Genomic DNA, 19,405 nt, shown 5'->3' with positions numbered 1-19,405 from the left:
AGAAAGGGTGGTAAGAGGTAAGAATCTCATACTTGATAAATTCACACTTCCCTTGTGCTATGAGCATATGCAGGACAAATTACTTGACTTCACCAACCTACAAGAAAATTCTCAGAAAACGGGTGTGCATGGGGTAAAGCAGAGAAAGGGAAAAAAATTAGGTTTGATTCCAGCAAAATGCTTCTTGTCCCTCTTTTCCGGTCTTTTTCTTCTTCCTTTGTTACCCTACAAGTCAATCCACTAGAATCAAAACAATGGGCTTAATTTTGGGGAGCACATTAAAGACAGCAATGAACAAGGAGCTATTTTATTCAAAATAGAAGACTCTCAGCCAAAGTGTGAGGGAAGACTTTATCCAGAGAGTCTTTTCCCAACATTCCTTTCTCCCTTACAACCTTCATCAATACAATTAAAAGATTTTGAATAATCACATTGCCATTGCTAAGGAAATTAACTTGCCTGTCTAAATTCAGGCATCTCAGCTTTTGAGTATAATGCTCTGCAACTCTATTTTTTTAAGAGAGATTCTCTGCTTCACCCCCAGGAAGCTGCAGCCAAGAACACGAAGCCAAAGCCAGGCAGGACCATGGAGCTGTCAGGATCACTGTGCCCTCCCTTTTCAGAGCCTCCTCCACCTCATGCCCTGACCAAAGGGTGCTAATGCTAAATCAAAGTCCTGGGTCCTTTCACAAGATGCAGACCTTGGAATATCATCTGGGAGCCTGGGATTTATCCTCTTGAAGGTAGAGTTGGGTCAGGTGACAGGACTGTTTAGATTGCAAGATCTGTGGGGTGCAAGTTGTTCTTCTGTTACATAACTCAGAGTTAGACAGCAAAATCTGACTGAAAGTCCAAAGGAGGAAGATTTAAGATACCATTTATCAATTATCATCTGGCAAGTCCTTGCACAACCCCTCTTCTTGACTTTTTAAAGTCAATCATAGCACTTCCCTGCTGTATAATGCAGGGAATATAGAACAGATAATGCTCTAACAATAGCTGTCAATCAGGAAGGCTAAACAGGGAGAAATAGAGCACTCAAATAAAAAGAACTGTATCTTATGGGAAGATATCTCATTTCCATAGAGACTAAAACTATCCTGTGGCCAGCTTTCATCTGAGACTACATTTTGCACAGATTCCACTCCACAAACTGCTATGGAAATAACTGTGAGCTGCACTGAACTGGGCATGATTTGAAATAAATAATACTGTCCCTCACTTCTCACAAGGATCTGCAAATGCTCTTCACCTGTGTTGGTCACTTTACTTCAGGTTTTTAAGGGGTTGTCTCAGAGGGTTTTGTTCAACTGCTCAGCAAGGATTCCCGGGTGCTTTTGGGGAGCAGCACAGCTGCCATGTTTTACAGTGAAGTGACCATTTAAAATTAAGATTTTACCAGATCCCTCCCACACGGCAAAGAAGTGCACACTTCCAATTCTCAAAACAGTCAGTAAATTTGTCAACAAAAATAGATTTCAAAGACTTATTGGAAGAGTATTTAACAGAAACTCCAGCAATCACATTCATGCTCCAAAATGACATTTTGCAGCAACATACTGTATCTGTGAATTCCACTGCTCCCAGGAACAACTGTGTTCAGGAATGCACGATGGAGGCAGGAGATAGGTTCAAGATGTTTTGGGGCTGGCTGAATTACAGACAGATGTACATAACAGCAGGTCCAGTCAGAATGAATTAAAGCAGAAATGTACATAAGAAAAGAGACAAAATCATACTGTTATAATTAACATACCTTGCAGTGACACCTGTGGCTTTCCAAGATAAGAAATCCGGAAGATCAAAGAAGTAGCCAACCTTCTCCCAGGATTCTGGCAAGTTCTAATAAAAATATGTTTAGAAAGGCAGGTATTAGAGGTCAGGCATGGTCATGTCCTTATTTTAATGAAATTAAAACCCTGATATTTAGGTAAAAGGGACAATTTTTTTAAACCCAGTGTTCTGATCATCCAGACAGCTCTACTCTCTGATTTACTGCCTGGAGAACTGAGCCTTTCCCCCACCACAGACTGATCATAAGCAAAGTTCCCCATGAGGAGTCCACGGAGGCACAAGTTTCAGATCAATAACCTGGGGTGTCTCTGTTCCCCATCAGCTGCTCCGTGTCAGAGCAGTTTCAAAGTCAACAACTTTATCAAAAAACATTTGCCTGAAAAGTGTTCTATTTTCTAAAATAAACCGTTTGAAAATATTTGAAATTTAAGATTTAAAATTTAGTATTTGTTAATTACATGCATAGGAAGAAAACAAGGAGCTCTGTGAGCACACAGACAAAGCCTGCAGATCACGTGGCTTTCCAAAAAGCTACACAACATTTCCAAACTCCTAAAAAAAATCTCTTCTACCAAAAAAAATCATTTACAAAAAGTTTCTACCACTGTTCTCTGCACAGAGGTGATGGTCCAGAAAGCAAGAAGACATCACAAAAGGCTGATCTTATCACCTGGGCCAGGCTCTATTCCTTGTTTTCATCTCCAAAGCTCAATCTGATTTTAGCTTATGTTAGCAATGCATATTCTCAAAACTACTTTTCCACAAACCATCTCCACACCATCCAGCTATCAGACCATGATGAACGGGAAGAAAGTTTTCCCTGGAGTAATGCTGTATTCCAGTGTTACAGACAGTGAGCATCACTGTCCTGCAAAGCAATCCCAACAGTCACCTCTCACCTCAGTAGATCAAAATAAGTAAAGAATATCAAAACTAAATAAAAGCCCACAAGGGTCACAAATCAAACTTCCATGGGAAGACTGCTTGAAAAACCTCCACCAGCATTTTAAATAATTGAAAAGTGCAAAGTTTTCTCACTTAAGATCAGCTCCTGCCTTAGAAACACAAGTCCTTGCTGGGGTTTTTCTGGAGCAAAAATTAATTCCATGCAGTGTCAAGAATGTACAGGCTGAACTAAAAGAGAACACGATTCCATTTTAAGAAATAATATTTGGCTCTTGAAATTCCTCCCTGTGAGGGTGCTGAGGCCCTGGCACAGGGTGCCCAGAGAAGCTGTGGCTGCCCCATCCCTGGAAGTGTTCAAGGCCAGTTTGGATGGGACTTGGAACAACCTGGAAGAGTGGCAACCCATGGCAGGGGCTGGAATGAGATGGGCTTTGAGGTCCCTTCCAACCTCATTCATTCTGTGATTCCATGATTCTGTAACTTAATTCAGATACTCTGATATCAACCCAAAGTCTTACAAGTCCAGAAAGCTGCTGAAATGGAATCTATGAATTCAAGAAACTACAGTGCAACTGGGTTAGTACAAAAAAAACAAAATTTTGTTTAGTCTTGGGTCATGCAAAGAATCTGTCTTAAAACTTGGAGTTTAGACCTTGAAAAGCTTCTAAAACTTACTGGGTTTCTACTGAGTTCTAAAAAGAAATGCTCTGATTACAATTTTTTTAATATAAAACACACAACTTTTGGATGTCTGTTCCTGACCACTCAGGTTTAGGTCACCTCCCAGACATATGTGGTTGCTACTCACATAAATTTAACTTCCTAAGTGAATGCCAAGGTGCTCCACAGTTTAGCCCAAAGATCATTCAGCCTGATTATTTTGATAATAAAAGCCATTACATATTGTTAACACACCTGACAGCCTTCAAGAAGGAACAGGAGTAGTCTGGCTGTTACTTCAATCAGGAAAGAAACTGGATTAAGAATAACTGTCTTCTTCAAACAAATCTGTTTCATCAAAGATACTCCTTGGATCCTTATTCTATTACTTCAAGAATTCCCAAAAGCCACATGTTAGTGACACTCAAAATACTTTGTTTCATGAACATCCAAATGATTCATTTTTTGCCATCTTGATGCTGTGTCATCACTAATTAGTAGAGACAAAAAAAAAATCGTAGCACACTCTGATGCTTTTTCCAAACAAATTTAAAGTCTCCATGTTTTCGACACTCACTGAAGTTAATTCAGATTTATTTTCACCCAGTCAGGAGTCTGTGACCACATTAAAAGGATTGTGGAAAAGATCCAGGAACGTTCCCAATGCTGTGTTCACATCCTGCGACTCACCCTCCAAACTCACTTGCAAAGGAACTCACACAATCTTTCTGCTTTCCAGAGTTACTTATGGGGTACCCTTTCTTCATCTCTCTCTCTCTGATTGCTTTGGGTTATTTTAACAGCTACACCTCCACAGAATGATTTTTTTAGATTTTTATAGATAATCCCAAACACCTGGGGACAAGAGTTTAAGAATTATGTAGTGCAATGTATTTTAATCTTCCTAGGCAAGAAGGGAAAATGAGGGATTTCTTAATTGGACTGAAAATACACACATAGGGTGTCTTTTTCTAAATCACAGAAAACAAATGCACATTGTGTGAAAGGAAGAAAGGGAACAATGGAATACTTAATACACACACTCACAGGGATCTAAAAACTCATGTCCCATGCCCTGCTCCAACTCAAAGCAAGGATTTACAGCTTGGATCTCCCACACTTCAGACTGGATGCCAAGCCATGTGATAGAGCTATTCCCACACACCCAAGACAGGCCATGAGCACAAATTCCATCCTTGCCAAAGCCATGGCTGCAAACTGATCAATTTTGACACAACTTGCACTCTAACTGGTAGAAGATTAACTGACTGAATTATCAGAGTCAGGAACTGGGGAAGGGGGGAGAGAAGGGGTTGGAAAGTAAATTCTTGGAGTAAGGCTGCTGCTGAAGGGGGAGAAAACCGCCTGCACCACCGAGACACTGGTGCAAGTATCCTGAAATCCCTGAGGCATCCCAGGCATGGCACCACAGGCAGGCAAGCACCAGGCCCCAGGCCAGAAAGGGCTGCAGAGGCAGAGAGCAGGCACATGAAATCAGAGCTGGAGAAGCTGGAACAAGGCAGGGAGGACAGTGTGTGCCTGCTGGGAGCCTTGTCCCACTGCAGAGGAGAGGGGAGACATGGAGGGCAGACAGACCAAGCAGGACATGCTCAGAGGTGCAGGTGCTTCAAATCTCCCAGCTGTGAATGCTGTTTGTAAATGGCACTTCTGCCTGATTAGCAACTACAGTTAAAAGCCAAATCCCGGCTGAAGTACAACTTATGCATGTGTGTCTGCACTGTGTATGGATTGTGATAACACAGAGTGTTGAAACATTTATAAACAATTCTAAACAAGAGTTCAGTTCCAAACTCAACAGCCTGGAGTCATTCTCATTTAACACAGAATTTATTATTCATTTTAATGGAAAAATATTCAGTCACATTCAACAAGACAAAAAGCCAGCTGCAAGGGCAGCAAGCAGTGAAGAAGACATGCACCAGCAAAGGAGCTGCTGCCAAGCTAACATCACTGCATCCACTATCCTTCCCCCCACTGCCAGGGGAAGAGGTTTTAATTGTTTCTGCAAATGATCCCACTGGTAGCTGCAAGTCACAGGTGTACAGAAGGAAGAAGGATGATGGATCAAACAGCAGCTCTAACTGAGGATGTGAACTGTAACATACAGGAAGATCACTGACTGCCAGAAAAAAAAAAAAACTTCTCACAGACTATTGATTTTAGTTATTAATGGCAGAGGAATGATATGCTAAACAGTCACTACATGGTTTGGGTTTTTTTCCTGAAGGGAGGCTCTTCTTTGCTCTTAAACATGACATTAAGAGCAGAGTTGGGAAAACTGAGTATAGAAGACTGCACTTCATTTGGAGGCAGTTACCAAGCAAATACTTACCCCCAGTCCAACATCCCCCACCCACTTAGAATAAACAAAAAACTTCAGCATCTCTGATTTAATAGGACTAGTATTTTTTAGAAATAGCTGGTTCGTAATGTCATTAGTATGAGGAAAACATAACATGCATCCTTTCGTTTTGGCACAAGCTACAGTAACATTTTCAGCCAGAAATTAGTAAACAACATTTTTTTTCTTCTGCTATCTCTAGGGAAAAAAAATAATAACAGGCTACTTCTAGAGCTGGACAACCATTCTCTGCAGTTTTTGCACTGCTGTGTTCGAGCTGTATTCGCACTGCTTAAACACTGGTTTGCCACCTCAGAGGTATCTGTACAGTTGTGTTGTACTGACAAACATCTGCAGCAAAATAATTCCCACGGGAAGGAGTTATGTACCCCCACTTTCAAGTCACATGCAGGCATCTACCTCCCAGAACTACCTATGCATGCAGGCAATGAACACCCTATTTTTTCAGCCAAAGTCACCAAATGTACAGAACCTGCTTATTAAACTGCACAAAAATTTACCTGCAACTACAGAAGTAAAAAACTATTGCAATAATGTTTTGTAAGAAAATTGTAAATTAAGAAATCTAAGGAAATAACAGCAAAAGGAGTGAATTTAATTTATTATTTTAAAATAACCAGTAACCAGGAATTACTTTCCTTTTTAGTGAGGGTTACATTCAAACTTACCTTACTGGCTTCAGGAAGACTTTGTCAGAACTATCTTTCAGCTAGTTTCTAAGTATTTGTCAAAGGATTCTTTATTTTACCTTCATTTACAGGTTATGTTCTTAATTCAGCCGACCACATTCAAAAGTCAAATGTGGCTGCATCTACAGAAGTAAGCCTCATAAAAAATCATGTATTTGTTTTGTTTTGCATTTAACACTGGACTCTATCACCACACATGATCCACACAGGCAGAAAAATACAATGCTGCTCCTAAGTGAGCCACAGATGTGCACACTTTAACCAGACTGCCCCACAGGCCTCAGCTGATCATTTACTGCCAACAGCTGTCCCTGACACACAAACTCCACTTGCAGGGATGGCTTTGCACCATAGGAACACCTATCTGCAATTACAAGCATCAAGAGCAAACAATTAACTTCATGGATGCTAACTAAGAGGTGCCAGAGGGTAAAATGATTCAGCTCCAATCAAACTGAACTGAATATAAGCAAATAAAAATCAAACAGATCTCAAAAAGCCTATTATGGCCTTAAAAAATTTAGTTTTTCAATTCAAACTCGAAATGGAATAGAGATGAAGAGCTGGAAGAAGAGAATACATGCTGAAGCCTCCAGTCTCTAGTTAAATCTCTATGCTGTGCAGGGAGATGAAATGTTAAAGAGAAAGCATTACATGGAAAAGAAAGTTTAAAAGAAGCAGGTGACAATAACCTGTGATTTTGAAGAAAACCTGCAGCATCCCTTCACAAATAAATACAAGGGGAGAGGAAGAAGAAAGCCACAAGAAAAAAAACCAGTATCTACTTCTTGTACATTGGTGTCAGCTCATTCCTCACACTGAGGTCATCTGCAGCTTCAATTCTAGGAACAAGGTGATGGAAATGGAAAAGCACAGTTAGGTCATTATTGAATCACAGACTGGTTTGGGTTGGAAGGGATCTTAAAGGCCATCCAGTCCCACCCCCTGCCATGGGCAGGGACACCTTCCACTATCCCAGGGTGCTTCAAGCCCCTCCTAGCCTTGGACACTTTCAGGGATGGAGCAGCCACAGCTTCTCTGGGCACCCTGTGCCAGGGCCTCACCCTTCCCTCACAGGGAAGAATTCCTTCCCAATATCCCATGTAACGCTGCCCTGTGACAGTGTCACTCCAGGCCCTTGTCCGAAGTCCCGCTCCAACTTTCTTCTAGGTCACCTTAGTCCTTCCCCCTTCTCCTTCCTCTTCCTCACTTCCAACCAAGTCAGGATAAATTTGCAAAGTCATATTTTAGCAATACTTTTAACTGCTTAGATGAAAACTCCTCAAGCCACAGAAATTCCACTCCTCTTTTGAGAGACACCCTAATCACTCACAATCTACCAGCACTGCTGATTTGACCCATGTCAGACCCTTCCTCACAGAGGTCAGGTTTGCAAATACTGTTGTTAGGAGAACCCAGGGCAAAACATGAGACAAGAGCATCTTGTCATCACACATGTCCTAACGTGGCCTTCCAGACTCAGGTGAGCACCACAGAAAGGGAGAGGGAGCCTTTAGTGACAATGTACACACAATTAACCTCCCGGTGTAACAGCAGACCACCAATCATTTAGTATCAGTACTTTAAATAACTTCCTTCCAAAAATGCATCTAGTTAAACTCCTAAGTTTATCTTTTATTTAATCATTATTATTTAACTTCTATTTTATTATTTCACTTCAGACATAAAGCAGTACTTTTCCCCACTGCACCCTCTCTGCAAAACCCATACGAATGCAAGCAGCTGTGGAATGTGCACAGCACCAATCCCAGGCAAAGATGTACAGAGGGAAAACAGCAAAAATATTTAATAGCAGAAACATTAAATTCCTGGGGAGTTCAAAATAAGGTCCAGGGAATTCAAAGCAAAAGTCAACAGTGATTCTTCATATATTAGGGTGTACATGCTGACCTGGAGCATGACTGTGCAAAGTGTCTGGCTGCGGGTTTTGTTCTGCTTTGTTTTCTTTACAAACATCCCTGTGTTGAATATGTTGCAGCCATGTCAAGCCTTCTGATGAAAAACTTTCCAGAAACATGATGCCAACCAAAGGGACAAAGGCTCAAAATAGCTTCTGGATACACCTTGGTTTAGCCAGTTTTGATTATGGTCAGACATAGGAGAATGTGCCCAATCCACTGTTTTTGTCTTAACTTCCTGGGATACTGTCAGGTATATGACAACATTAGGGAGGAATATTGAGAAAGGAATAAGGAAGGAAAGGAAAAAACCAACCCATCTCACTACACTCAGTAGTCAGGAAAGCTGGAGACACCAAAGCCATGAGCACCAAAGCCAGGCACAGTGTGGGCAGACACTGTGCAAAACTTTCCCAAGCAGTAACCCAGGTCAAACCAGGTACAGTGCAGTCATTTACTGAACATCAGTTATCATAATTAAGTAGAAGCATGATGGGAATTTCAGTTTCAACTATGCAAAGCTCTCAGATAGTCTCAGTTGAAAAGGATCGAATAAAATTAAAATGTGTCTTTCTACCTGCTAATCTTGCAATTCTCCCACGGGATTTGAAAACTAAGCTTCCTTTTTGCCAGCTTGTGCATTACTACTATCTGAAGAAATAATCCTGCAGTCAGAATAAATGACTGTATTTTTTCCCTGTGGTGTGTGAGCTAGATCAAAATCTCACCCTGCCATACATGGAAAATACACTTAACACAGAAAATAAAGATGATACAACTCAAAAAACAGGAAGGACACCATTAAATACCATTCTACAGGTAGTTTTCCTGACCATACCTTTAACAGCTGTGTCACAGTTTATTGATTTATAAAATATTGATACCAAAGAATCTGAAGAGACTTAAGTAATTTATATTCGTAGCCCAGTTCAAGGCAGTCCACTGAGAAACAATGAACGTGAAAACTGCTCTTGTAGGTCTCATTTGAACAACCTGACATTCAAAATTATTACAAGATTTGCCTTCCTGGGCAAAAGATGAGGACACTTGCATTACATGAGGCTGAGTTTGAGCTCTCAGAGCCCAACATGATCCTTCACTGACAGCCCTGATGTCAGGTAAGCCATGGATGCATTACTGTGCCTGGCACTGAAAATAAACCATCGCTCTTCATTTAATTCCTTTCCCCCTCCTACTTTGCGGAGTACAGAAGCAATAAAACCACTCAATCCTGCACCTCTCCAGAGCTAAAAGGTTTAACCAAATCTCAGCTGATTACAGCCCACTCCAGGATAACTGTTCCAGCTCCTCAGCAGCTGAGGTGTTGCTGTAGGTGTTGAGGTGCCCGAGCTAAGCAGGGCAAGCTTAAGCAGTTTAATAGTGAGTCATGCCCAGACCACTTAGGACGCAGGGAGTGTCGAGTGGGCAGCTCAGCAGGCAGACACTGAGGTAAAAAACCCTCTCTTAAGGACAATAATCTCCTTAGCTGGTATGTCAGCAGCTGAAAAGGGACATATGAACAAGCCCTGTTCTGTAGCACCCTTCTGCCAGGAAATCCCTGCTGCTGGCTGGCACCTGGGGTCAGGAGGATCCTGTGTCCCACCCACTGGCTTGGGGAAGGAACAAGCCCTGCAATGCGCTCCCCTTTACAGCACAGCAATTATGTCACAGGGCTTTGAGGTCACAGCAGACTCACACCTCCACGTGACCACATTTGGACACCCCATAATCTGGATTTCCTGAGCAGTCAGGTACTGATACCCCTTGCAATATAAAAATGTTTTAAATGCAAACGATTCATTTCATGTTTTTACGGCTTACATTTTATTATTTATAAAATGACTGATGTATGATACTCATAGCTCGAGAAGGGAAGAACTGTTAGATAGATAATCATATTTCATTATCAACATTCATTACCCTCTAATGTCATTAATCTGTCAGTACCTGCTTCTATGAATTAATTCCTTTGGCTTTCCCCAATCTGCACCTTGTTACAATATAATGTCTCATGTCTGCAAGGACAGGAGAATCGGGCTGCTTGAAACTGGCAGCAAGCAATTTACATTTGGGCTTTGTTAAAATGACAGTGAGCATCATTGAGGCCAAATGCAAAAAGCCAGGCTGGAGGAGGTTATAAAAATTTCAAGTGGCAAGTGTCTCTCCTTTTATCTGGCAGTAGTCATTAAGAGGCCATATGTCATTGTAACACACGAAATTTAAACACAGGAGACAGAGGCAGAGCTCCACATTACACACAGAGCACCTTCCCTCTACACATGGTTTACTTCCTGCTGATGGGACAGAACTAAACTGAAGCTGGAAGTGGAGAGTTCCTCCACCAGCAGCCAAAGCCATCACACCCACCCTGCACTGCTGGATGCCTCAAAAGCAGTTCCTCTGGCACTCCAGGCTCCAGGAGCTGGAGCAGGAAATACACCTCTATAACTAAATCCTAGGATACTTTGAGGACTCATTTATTACCTGCACCTCAATTTGTATGTATATCTAATCCTAGATAAGAAAGGCATTCGGAATGTTTCTATCAGGGAACACTCCACTTCAATAAAATCAAACATATTTATATGAAATTGAGAGGAAAAAAGAACCTCAAAAGGTTTAAATCACAGCTTTAGCCTGGCCTTACTCTGCGCACCCTGGGGTTCAACACTAAGGCTGAAGACTTTTGTTTTAGAAATCTCATTCTCAGGAATTAAAAAGGGGCACTAATCACTAGTAAAAATGCACCACAGTGTTAAATGTACTCACTTCCTTTATCCAGAGCAATTTAGGTGGCTGCATTTCCACAGACATGGCTCCCCCTACATAGTTCAGAACCCTGTGCTGGGTTGCATTGATGCGCTCGACTTGACTCACTGCACGATGGTCCATCCACATGATCACATTCCTATGGTTCTGTCCTTGGGGGGAAAACAGAAAAAAGAGATTATTTTAGCTCTGGTTTAGCCCCAGTTCAGTACTGCAAGTTACTAGGCTCTAAACTGCTTCACATTTTCACTTCTACATTGAAAACTCAAATTCTATTTGCGTTAATAATTCAGAGTGGATATCGAAAACCAAAATTTTAGCCCTCTGAGCTAACTTTAGGGCATGCTGAGCTCTGAGAATGCTGACTGAAACCAATCCGGCTTGTGAGCATCCAAGAGCTGTGAAACACCACGTTCTCTTGTATTTCATTCAAAGAACCCAAACCTCTCGACAAAGTTCATGTATTTAGTTAAAAATAAAAAGGAACATTTTGGTGACCAAAAACTAAAAATGTGACAAAATCTGAACAATTATGTTGTGAATTGAAATTAACTCAATTGGCTACAGGGATTCTCTTTCCTCTTCTATGGTTATGAGAAGAACTACCCTAATTCCTTTCCGAAATACTGTTTCAAGGGGGATAATTCGCTGAAATGCTTTTCTTTTGGATGTGCAAGGAGAAAGCATTTGGCAAGTCTGCATCAGACACAAATGAGAACAAGAAGCAAAGAACATTTTATCCAAATTAACCTCCAGAGGACCTGCCAGACAGAGGGAACAGTAATCCAGGTGACACTGCAGATTCCTCTCTGGCTAAGCACACTGCATTCTCCATGGCACAGCCACTCAAGCATCATCTCGAAAACACACTCTAAAACAAGGCAGAAGTATGAGGCACATCAGTATTTCTAAAATGGATTGAAATACAACTTAGAACTGTGAAACTGCCTGAAACCCCACCACTGCAAGACTCTTCACAGCATTACAGTGTTGAGTGAATTCTTGTCTTGCTGTTTAGCACCACCACTGTGTAAACTCAGAGTTCTTGGGGATATCAGAGCACATAAAATGAGAACTGAATTTGACTTGCTAGACCCAAAATAGCCCCAGATATCATTAGGCATTGAACAGATTGTAAGAGACTCTCAAACTGAAAAATAAATAATCTGATCTAAATTTAGAGAAGGACGTTTTGGGAGCAAAGCTGGTTTTTTGAGAAGGATAGGAGGAGATGACAAACACATCTGAGAATAGAAAGGGAACGTACACAGAATTACGATCACGTCTCTGTAACTACTGGTATAGCACACACCTAATCTTAAGCAGGATTCACTGGGGAAAAAGTGCAGCACAGATTTTTTGTGAATCGTCTGAATCATCTACCCAAAAACTAAAACCCCCCCAGATATTTAGAAAAAGGGCACAGACTGTTTCTGAAGTTAAGCACTGTCCTAGACAAAGACAGAACACCAGTGTAAGAAAATACACAAACTGAACCTCTTGCCTGCAGCTCCATGACAGAGAAAGCATTTAGACTACACTAACAGTTACATTTTTAACATTCCTTTGACCAGTGTGGATGGGCATTTATACACACTATAAAAACCATGATCAGTACAGTCTGAAGAAGAAAATATGCAGAAAAGAAAAACGAGCATCGATTTCCCTAAGAAGCAATTTCTCAGAGTCAAGATGAATGAATGTGATCTTAGGATGCCAAATATTTAACCAAGCAGTAAGTAATTCTCATCTCAAATTTAATTTTGCAGTAAAATTAAAACAGTAAACCCAGGGGAAAAAATCCCCTTGTAAAAAAGTTTGTGTCATCTCCATCTCCAAGAGTCAGCCCCACCACTTGGGATCTGGATGACATGGAAAGTTCCCTCCCATCAGCAGTAAAACACACAGTAATACCATGTTTTGTGTGGAGCCCTACCTTGACAGTTGACTGCCAAGGGCTGGAACTGTTTATCCACCACAACAAGGGAACAGGTAGCATCAAACCCCAGCCCTCGGATCTGGCTGGCATCCACTCCACGGACAACTTCCTGAAAATACACAAAACACACCAGAATACAAATATATCCATACACGTGCAAGTATCATGTGAATAGTGAGTACAGAAAATGAGTTAAAAGTTAGCTCAAACTCTGAAATTTCCTAAATTCAGTATTCTTTAAAACTTTGAAACATAAATACATCAAATTACCAGAAATTCTTTGGGTTTCAAATCTGATTCAGAGGTCTTTATCCACAGTCCTGGATAAAAGCAGGAAGCAGAAAAGTATCAATAAATCAAGGTAGCAGAAAACCTGTAATGTTGATTTTCTCTCTTTTTTAAAGCTTGGAGCTGAGCTGCATGTGAAACACGGACACAGGATTAGGACCAAAGTGTTTCTATCAGTTACTTCACTGACTTCCTGCCTGTGGAAGCAACAATCTTCCAGAATTTGCTATTGTATTTGCCTCACAATACTGAAGGGTTCCAAAAATAAAGTCTGTCAAAATCTGTAGCCATGATAACACCTCTGCAATGCACACCTTTGCTCAGCTACCAAGAGTTTCAATAGCACACTTTTTGGAAGGTTTTCCAAAAAAAAAAAAAACCCAACCCAAACCATTGCCCCAAAATGCCTGAACTTCATGGCTCCCAGCAGCACTGGAAAAAAAAACACAACACCCACAAGGATTAAGTGCCAAATGAGGTTGCAAGACACCTAAAATGTAGCACGGTAATAAATTGCCACTTCTCGGCAACAATAAAAATATCATTATTTTAATTAGTACTATAAAGAAAGACTTTAAGTAGACTTGCACAGTTCCAGTCTCTTACTGGCTCTGTAAAACTGCAGTTTCTGAGACCATTTTATTGCTTAAATATAAGAGATTGCATTTAAAGAGGTCCAGAGCAAGAACAAAGCCACTCAGAGAAAAATCAAATAAACAGAGAAAGACTTGCTCTGCCTTAACATCAAGCTGTTCTTCCCTATCACTCCTGTCACTCCCTTCTTTTCCTTGCATCCCACTCACCTTCTCCATCTTAGGGCATTTCTGCAGAGCCAAGCTCATTAATGTTTGAAAAGGCTGATCAATAACAAGACAATGGGTGAACAGTCCATCTGCAAATTACCAAGTGTATCATGAATATTTAAAAAGCCAACCTTAGAACATGGAGCAGGCCAGGGCTTTAGTAAGGAAGATGAAATGGCCTCTGTGTGCACTGCAAGCAAGGTCTCTAATTTACCTTTATCTCCAGCATGTACAGGCAGAGCCCTGGATCAGAGGATACAAATTTTCCCCTATAGTAAAGTCTGTTTCAATCTGGTTTTATGCTTGATACTATCCACAGACATTTATTATTTATTTTGGTCTTATAATACTGGATCCTCTTATAATGAGGATCACAAGTGTTACTTTAGGGGCCATCCACAAACCAGATTACAATTCCTCTACAATAAATTCTCCTTTGTGACTGCAGAACAGCCCAATGCACCTCTCTAGATATATGCACTGCCAGGTTCTGAGCCACCTTGGCTCCTCCAAGAACTGTCTCGTGGGTAGAGCATACAGCTAAACAAAGCTCACAGATGTGACACCTGAAGGCAGTGAGTAAATCCTCCCCCAGCAATAAGAGCACAAAGAAAGGCCTTTCATTCTACTTGCAGTTGTAGCATGAGTTTTTTTCACTCTGGCCTTCAGCTCCTCACCAATAAAACAGACATTGTGAGGCTGCATCAGCCTCAAGGTGCCTTTAATGCACAAGGGTGGTTACAAATTACACAGCATGAACAGACCCGAGTGGAAGTGACAGGCACAGGGACTGCAGGACCGTGAACATTCCCACCTTGCAGAGCCACCTGCAACACAAATCCTTCATTCTGTCCTTGCCCACCTTTGTGACAGAGCAGCAGGCAGCCCAGATGTCTGCAGAGGATTGCTCATAGTGGTCTGGCCCGGGCTCCCAAATCTGGATGCGTTGCTCTGCGTGTGCCACCACCGTCCCAAACCCGTCCACCAGAGCCGCGCGAACGCTGGCTGAGCCCACATCAACTCCAACGTAGTATTTCACTGCAGTCTGCTTCTCACTGGGCATTTTTAATAAAACCTGTTGAAGGAAAAGAAAAAAAAAAAAGGGGGGGGTGCTAAAAGCAGATAAAATGACTTTATGGAAAAAGTGCCAAGAGCTGCTGCCTCCAATCATGCCAAACATCCCACCTGTGGTGTGATGCTGGTAATTATAAAGTAACCACGTGACAATCAGGTACACGTTACCCAGAGGAAAAAAAGGAATAAATAAAGTTAAGTTTCCAAGAGCTCTCCACCATCACTTCACACCACTTTAAAGACTCAGGCAATAATTTTCTGAAAATGTGTTGAGCCATGAAAGCATGGTGTGAAATATCTGCCTACTCTTTGACATCCTACAAGAACAAAGTGAGGTTAAGTTAATTGATTTAATTATTCACAATGAGTTGCTTATTTCACTATATTAACTATTTGACATTTAATACAGTGACAAATTCACTGTTCTTAATTTCTCACAGTTTGTTCTTAATTAATAGTTAACATTTACATTTTAATCAAGCTGTGAGAATGCTAAGAAAGAGCTGATAGAAGTATTTGAAACGTCAGACAAGTGTTTAGCGCTTGTTTGAACCTATTACTTCTCTGAAACACATGAAACTCAGCTGACACACAGCTTCTGATATTCAGAAAATGAATGGATCAATTGGCATTTAATGAATACATGGTATTTACAGAGCATCAAAATGGCTCTACTTAGAAACAGCCCACTTCTCCCAAAGAAGTGACCTGGATAATTTCTGGATTTGGCAGATGGGGTAGTTAGAGGGAGGAGTATAGGCGAAGGGGGAAAGATTTGGAAAGTCCTGATTAACAGAATATGATTATTCACATTTCAAATTAATTTTTTTTTTTCTTTTTTTTTAATAGTAACATTGAGTACAGGTCAGGATCTACTGGCACAATGTAGGTGGCTGTTCACATCCATGGCTGGCTTGTAACCAGTGCTGCTGATGGATATCACAAATCTACAGTCACTGAGGGCTAGAGGCAGCAGGTGAACTAGAAGAGGAAAAAAAAGAGCCTCTTATTTCAGAAAACTCCAAGTATGATTCTGGATAATAATTTATTTGGACAAAGTTTCATTTGCACTGAAAATAGCGTAAAAACACCTTGGCTGAAGAAACCAACTGAGGCTTCCCCTCCTCCCACCCCTTAAACAGCTCATGGAAATGTGGTCAGTCTGTGGAGATCTGTAATCACACAATCATTTTTTCCTGCTTCAATCTGGCCCTTCATGCCCAGACCCCACTGCTGGGTCCAGGACCCATGTTTTTGTTCTGTGCTTGGCCAGCCCGAGGGAGTTCTGTCCCCGGTACAGACCAAAGCAGTGATCACACCGCATTCTGCTCACACCGTGCAGGGTCACCAGAGTAGTTGTACAGATCAACAGCTTCTAATAATGTCAGAAAGTAGAAAAAACTCCAAGCTATAGAGCATATTGTGGTCCTGCTGGAAATCCTGGCTCCTGCCTCCCAGCATGCTGGTTCTGCCCAGCAGATTAGGTGCAACACACACTAATCTCGTTAAGCAAGGTCATGTGTCCAAGCGATGAGCAATCAGCTAAAAATAATGGTGTGCCATGAGTCTAACACCTAGGAATATTGGCAAGAAAGCGTGCTTTATTTTCTTGGCCCTGGCTCTGTGACCTGGTCAGAGGAACAAAAGCCAATTCCTCTGCCAGACAGGACACCTCTGCTGCTCTGGGTGATTAATACTGCATCTGTCACCTGGAGGGGGGACAGCACTCAGCTTCTCCCTCTCAGCCCTCGGCTGGAAAAGCAGTTTCAAGACATTCTTTTCAACACAGTTTTTACTTCTTAATTTTGCACTCCATCTCCCCAAAGCTCCAAAGGCTGGCTGCAGGTGCTGCAAGCTCCTTGTGAGAAATTTTACGACAAAGACATTGCATAATACTATTCCTGATACTATCTCACGAATTTCCCTATTTTTCCCCTATTTCAGCTCTGCCTTTAGCTGCTGACTCATAAAAAGTTGAGAATAAACCACAAGCTGCAAACCATATCCTTTTTTTTTAAACATAGGCAAATCCTTCTTACTTGCTCTTCACAAAATACAAATAGCAAAAGGAGTATTTTATATCCTGCCTCCTGCTCACACACACAATATTACTCCAAATTTCTCTTCCTTGTATGGCAGCCTTGATTTTAGCTCATTAATGTGTTTTTGCTACTTAGAGAACAAGCTTAACAGATGTTAGAGAATTAAGCTCACAGTACCTCCTACTCAGCACTTAAAATTATGGCTTTGCATTGGATTCTTCCCACAAACATTTGAAACCTGGAACCCAATCTGCCCATGTAATGTTTACTTTCCTTTTTTTTCCTTACTAAGCAACCAGGATGTGCCTGTGTGAGTGACTGGGCAGGAAGCAGAGTTTGTTTATGTGCTTGAGCAGTGCATATCAGCCTTTGCACAACCACCAGTTTACTGCTGTCAATCAGAGGGAATAGGAAAGAGTTAAGTGACAGTACAAAACCAAGAACCCCAAACTTACTTTAACAGGTCTCTTTCTGAATAAAGCTCACCTAGACCCACAAAGGAGTGCTCAATATCTCATGAAAAAGAAGGCTAAAAGTAAATATTAATCCTTTTTCGAGCACAGCAAGCACTAAGTTACTGAGCCTGTTCAAAGTAAAGTGTCTCTGCAACAGGATCTGATCTGCTTGCAAAAACATAATTTGATGCCAAGATTTTTTTGGAATACCAAACACTTGGTATGCCACCTACTTATCAACCCCATCCACAAAAAGCACTGTCATCTCTAGGTCATAAATGTCAGCAATTATGGACTCTGCCCAAGGGTATTTCTTGAGAACCTAAGAACTCTGCAGAGAAGTTGGTGGAAAATATTTAGCCAAAGTACAGTGATAAGAATTTTAAAGAGGAATGTTGTCATTCTGTTTTGTTTCGAGAAGATTCCTTTGGTACAAGAGGAAGCTCCAAATCAGAGATGACGGAACTCTTTAATGGAATTCAGAGGTAGCAGAAGGTCCCAGCACAAGCTTCTTGCTTTGCAATTTGGACACCAGCATTCATTGCCATGTGAAAACTGTTGTGCAAATAAAACGCTGGGTTTGGATTTTTTATCAGCTGGATTCCTAGCTTCTGCAGGCAGCACAATCATGAGGAAAACTGTGAACCAGGAAAATTACTGAAACATGATGTCCTAAAAGTCCAGTCAGACAGGCCAGTTCATCAAGCACAATATTCCTAACACAACACCAAAATATTTTATGCATGTTTATGGACTTCCAAGGGGTGCAAGACAGTGGAGATAGTACCTTCTAAATCCCTGATGTATCTAGCACAGGAAGCCTGGCTCCTTGCAGCCAAGAAAAAAGGCCTCCAGAACTTCAAAACAGCCTTGTCTGTCCACTGCAGAATTAGGGCCTCACATTTTCAACTTATTATTTGAATTTGCAAACAGAAGGACAGGGGCAGAGAAAAAAACCGAAATTAAAAGACATGTCCAGCTTGACCATGTTAATCCATGACTGTAACTGCTAAGTCAGGACAAGAAGCCAAAACTCCCTCCAAGCACTAAACCAGCAATGGCCTCTTTCTCTGCAAATCACAGCAGGGACAGAATGGCTTTTCAAACAAGCATTTATGATCAAAAGGCCACAGCATATTATAAATATTTATATGGCCCATTAAATAATAGTCTGTATAAATATTATTCAAAATGTGCATGCTGGAAACCACAGACTTCCCAGTTTATCCTTATACAAATGTGTTAGTTTTCCCACATAGGCAATGAAGAAAGAAAAAGGAGGGGTGAAACTCAGTTGCAAAAATATTTCTTTAAAAAAAAAAAAAGAAAATCCTTAACATTATTTACTTTAATTTAGAAGGAATGAGTAAGTAACCAGAAGACTTTTTCATGAGCACTGTTAGACTCGTCTGTCCTACTTTACTTCACGGTTATCGAGCTGCCAGGACGTACCTTTCTGTGAAAGCCACGGTGCAGGAGGGCTACACTCTCACATCAACACAGGCCCAAGCTCAGCATAAGCTTTCAGCAGCAGCAATTTAGACTTTGTGCTGCTGTGTGCTTAAACACAAGGAATTAGGAAGGACTGGCATGTCTGTTTTAAACTTTGGTCTTTGGAACACTGCGGGCTGCCCAGACCTGGCGATCGTGGATAAACAGTGTGTTTTCAGGAGTGCAGCTGTGC

General features: G+C 41.2%; 1 protein-coding gene across 6 annotated transcripts in view; it reads right to left on the bottom strand.

Annotated features, from left to right (window-relative positions):
• Window positions 1–19,405, bottom strand: part of FGGY (FGGY carbohydrate kinase domain containing) — a 258,204-nt gene that overhangs the window by 102,685 nt on the left and 136,114 nt on the right. For all 6 annotated transcript variants that reach the window (XM_082286809.1, XM_082286813.1, XM_082286810.1 and 3 more), the window contains 4 exons: window positions 15,013–15,225; window positions 13,057–13,168; window positions 11,121–11,272; window positions 1,757–1,842 (listed from right to left, as the gene is read on the bottom strand). In XM_082286809.1, coding sequence (XP_082142935.1) covers window positions 1,757–1,842; window positions 11,121–11,272; window positions 13,057–13,168; window positions 15,013–15,225 — 563 coding nt within the window. The remainder of the gene's footprint in view (window positions 1–1,756; window positions 1,843–11,120; window positions 11,273–13,056; window positions 13,169–15,012; window positions 15,226–19,405) is intronic.

Source organism: Coloeus monedula (genome assembly GCF_965178545.1).
Source record: "Coloeus monedula genome assembly, chromosome: 9".
Taxonomy (NCBI): domain Eukaryota; kingdom Metazoa; phylum Chordata; class Aves; order Passeriformes; family Corvidae; genus Coloeus; species Coloeus monedula.
The sequence above is the reverse complement of the archived record's forward strand: the minus strand, read 5'-3'. Positions and strand labels throughout refer to the sequence as shown.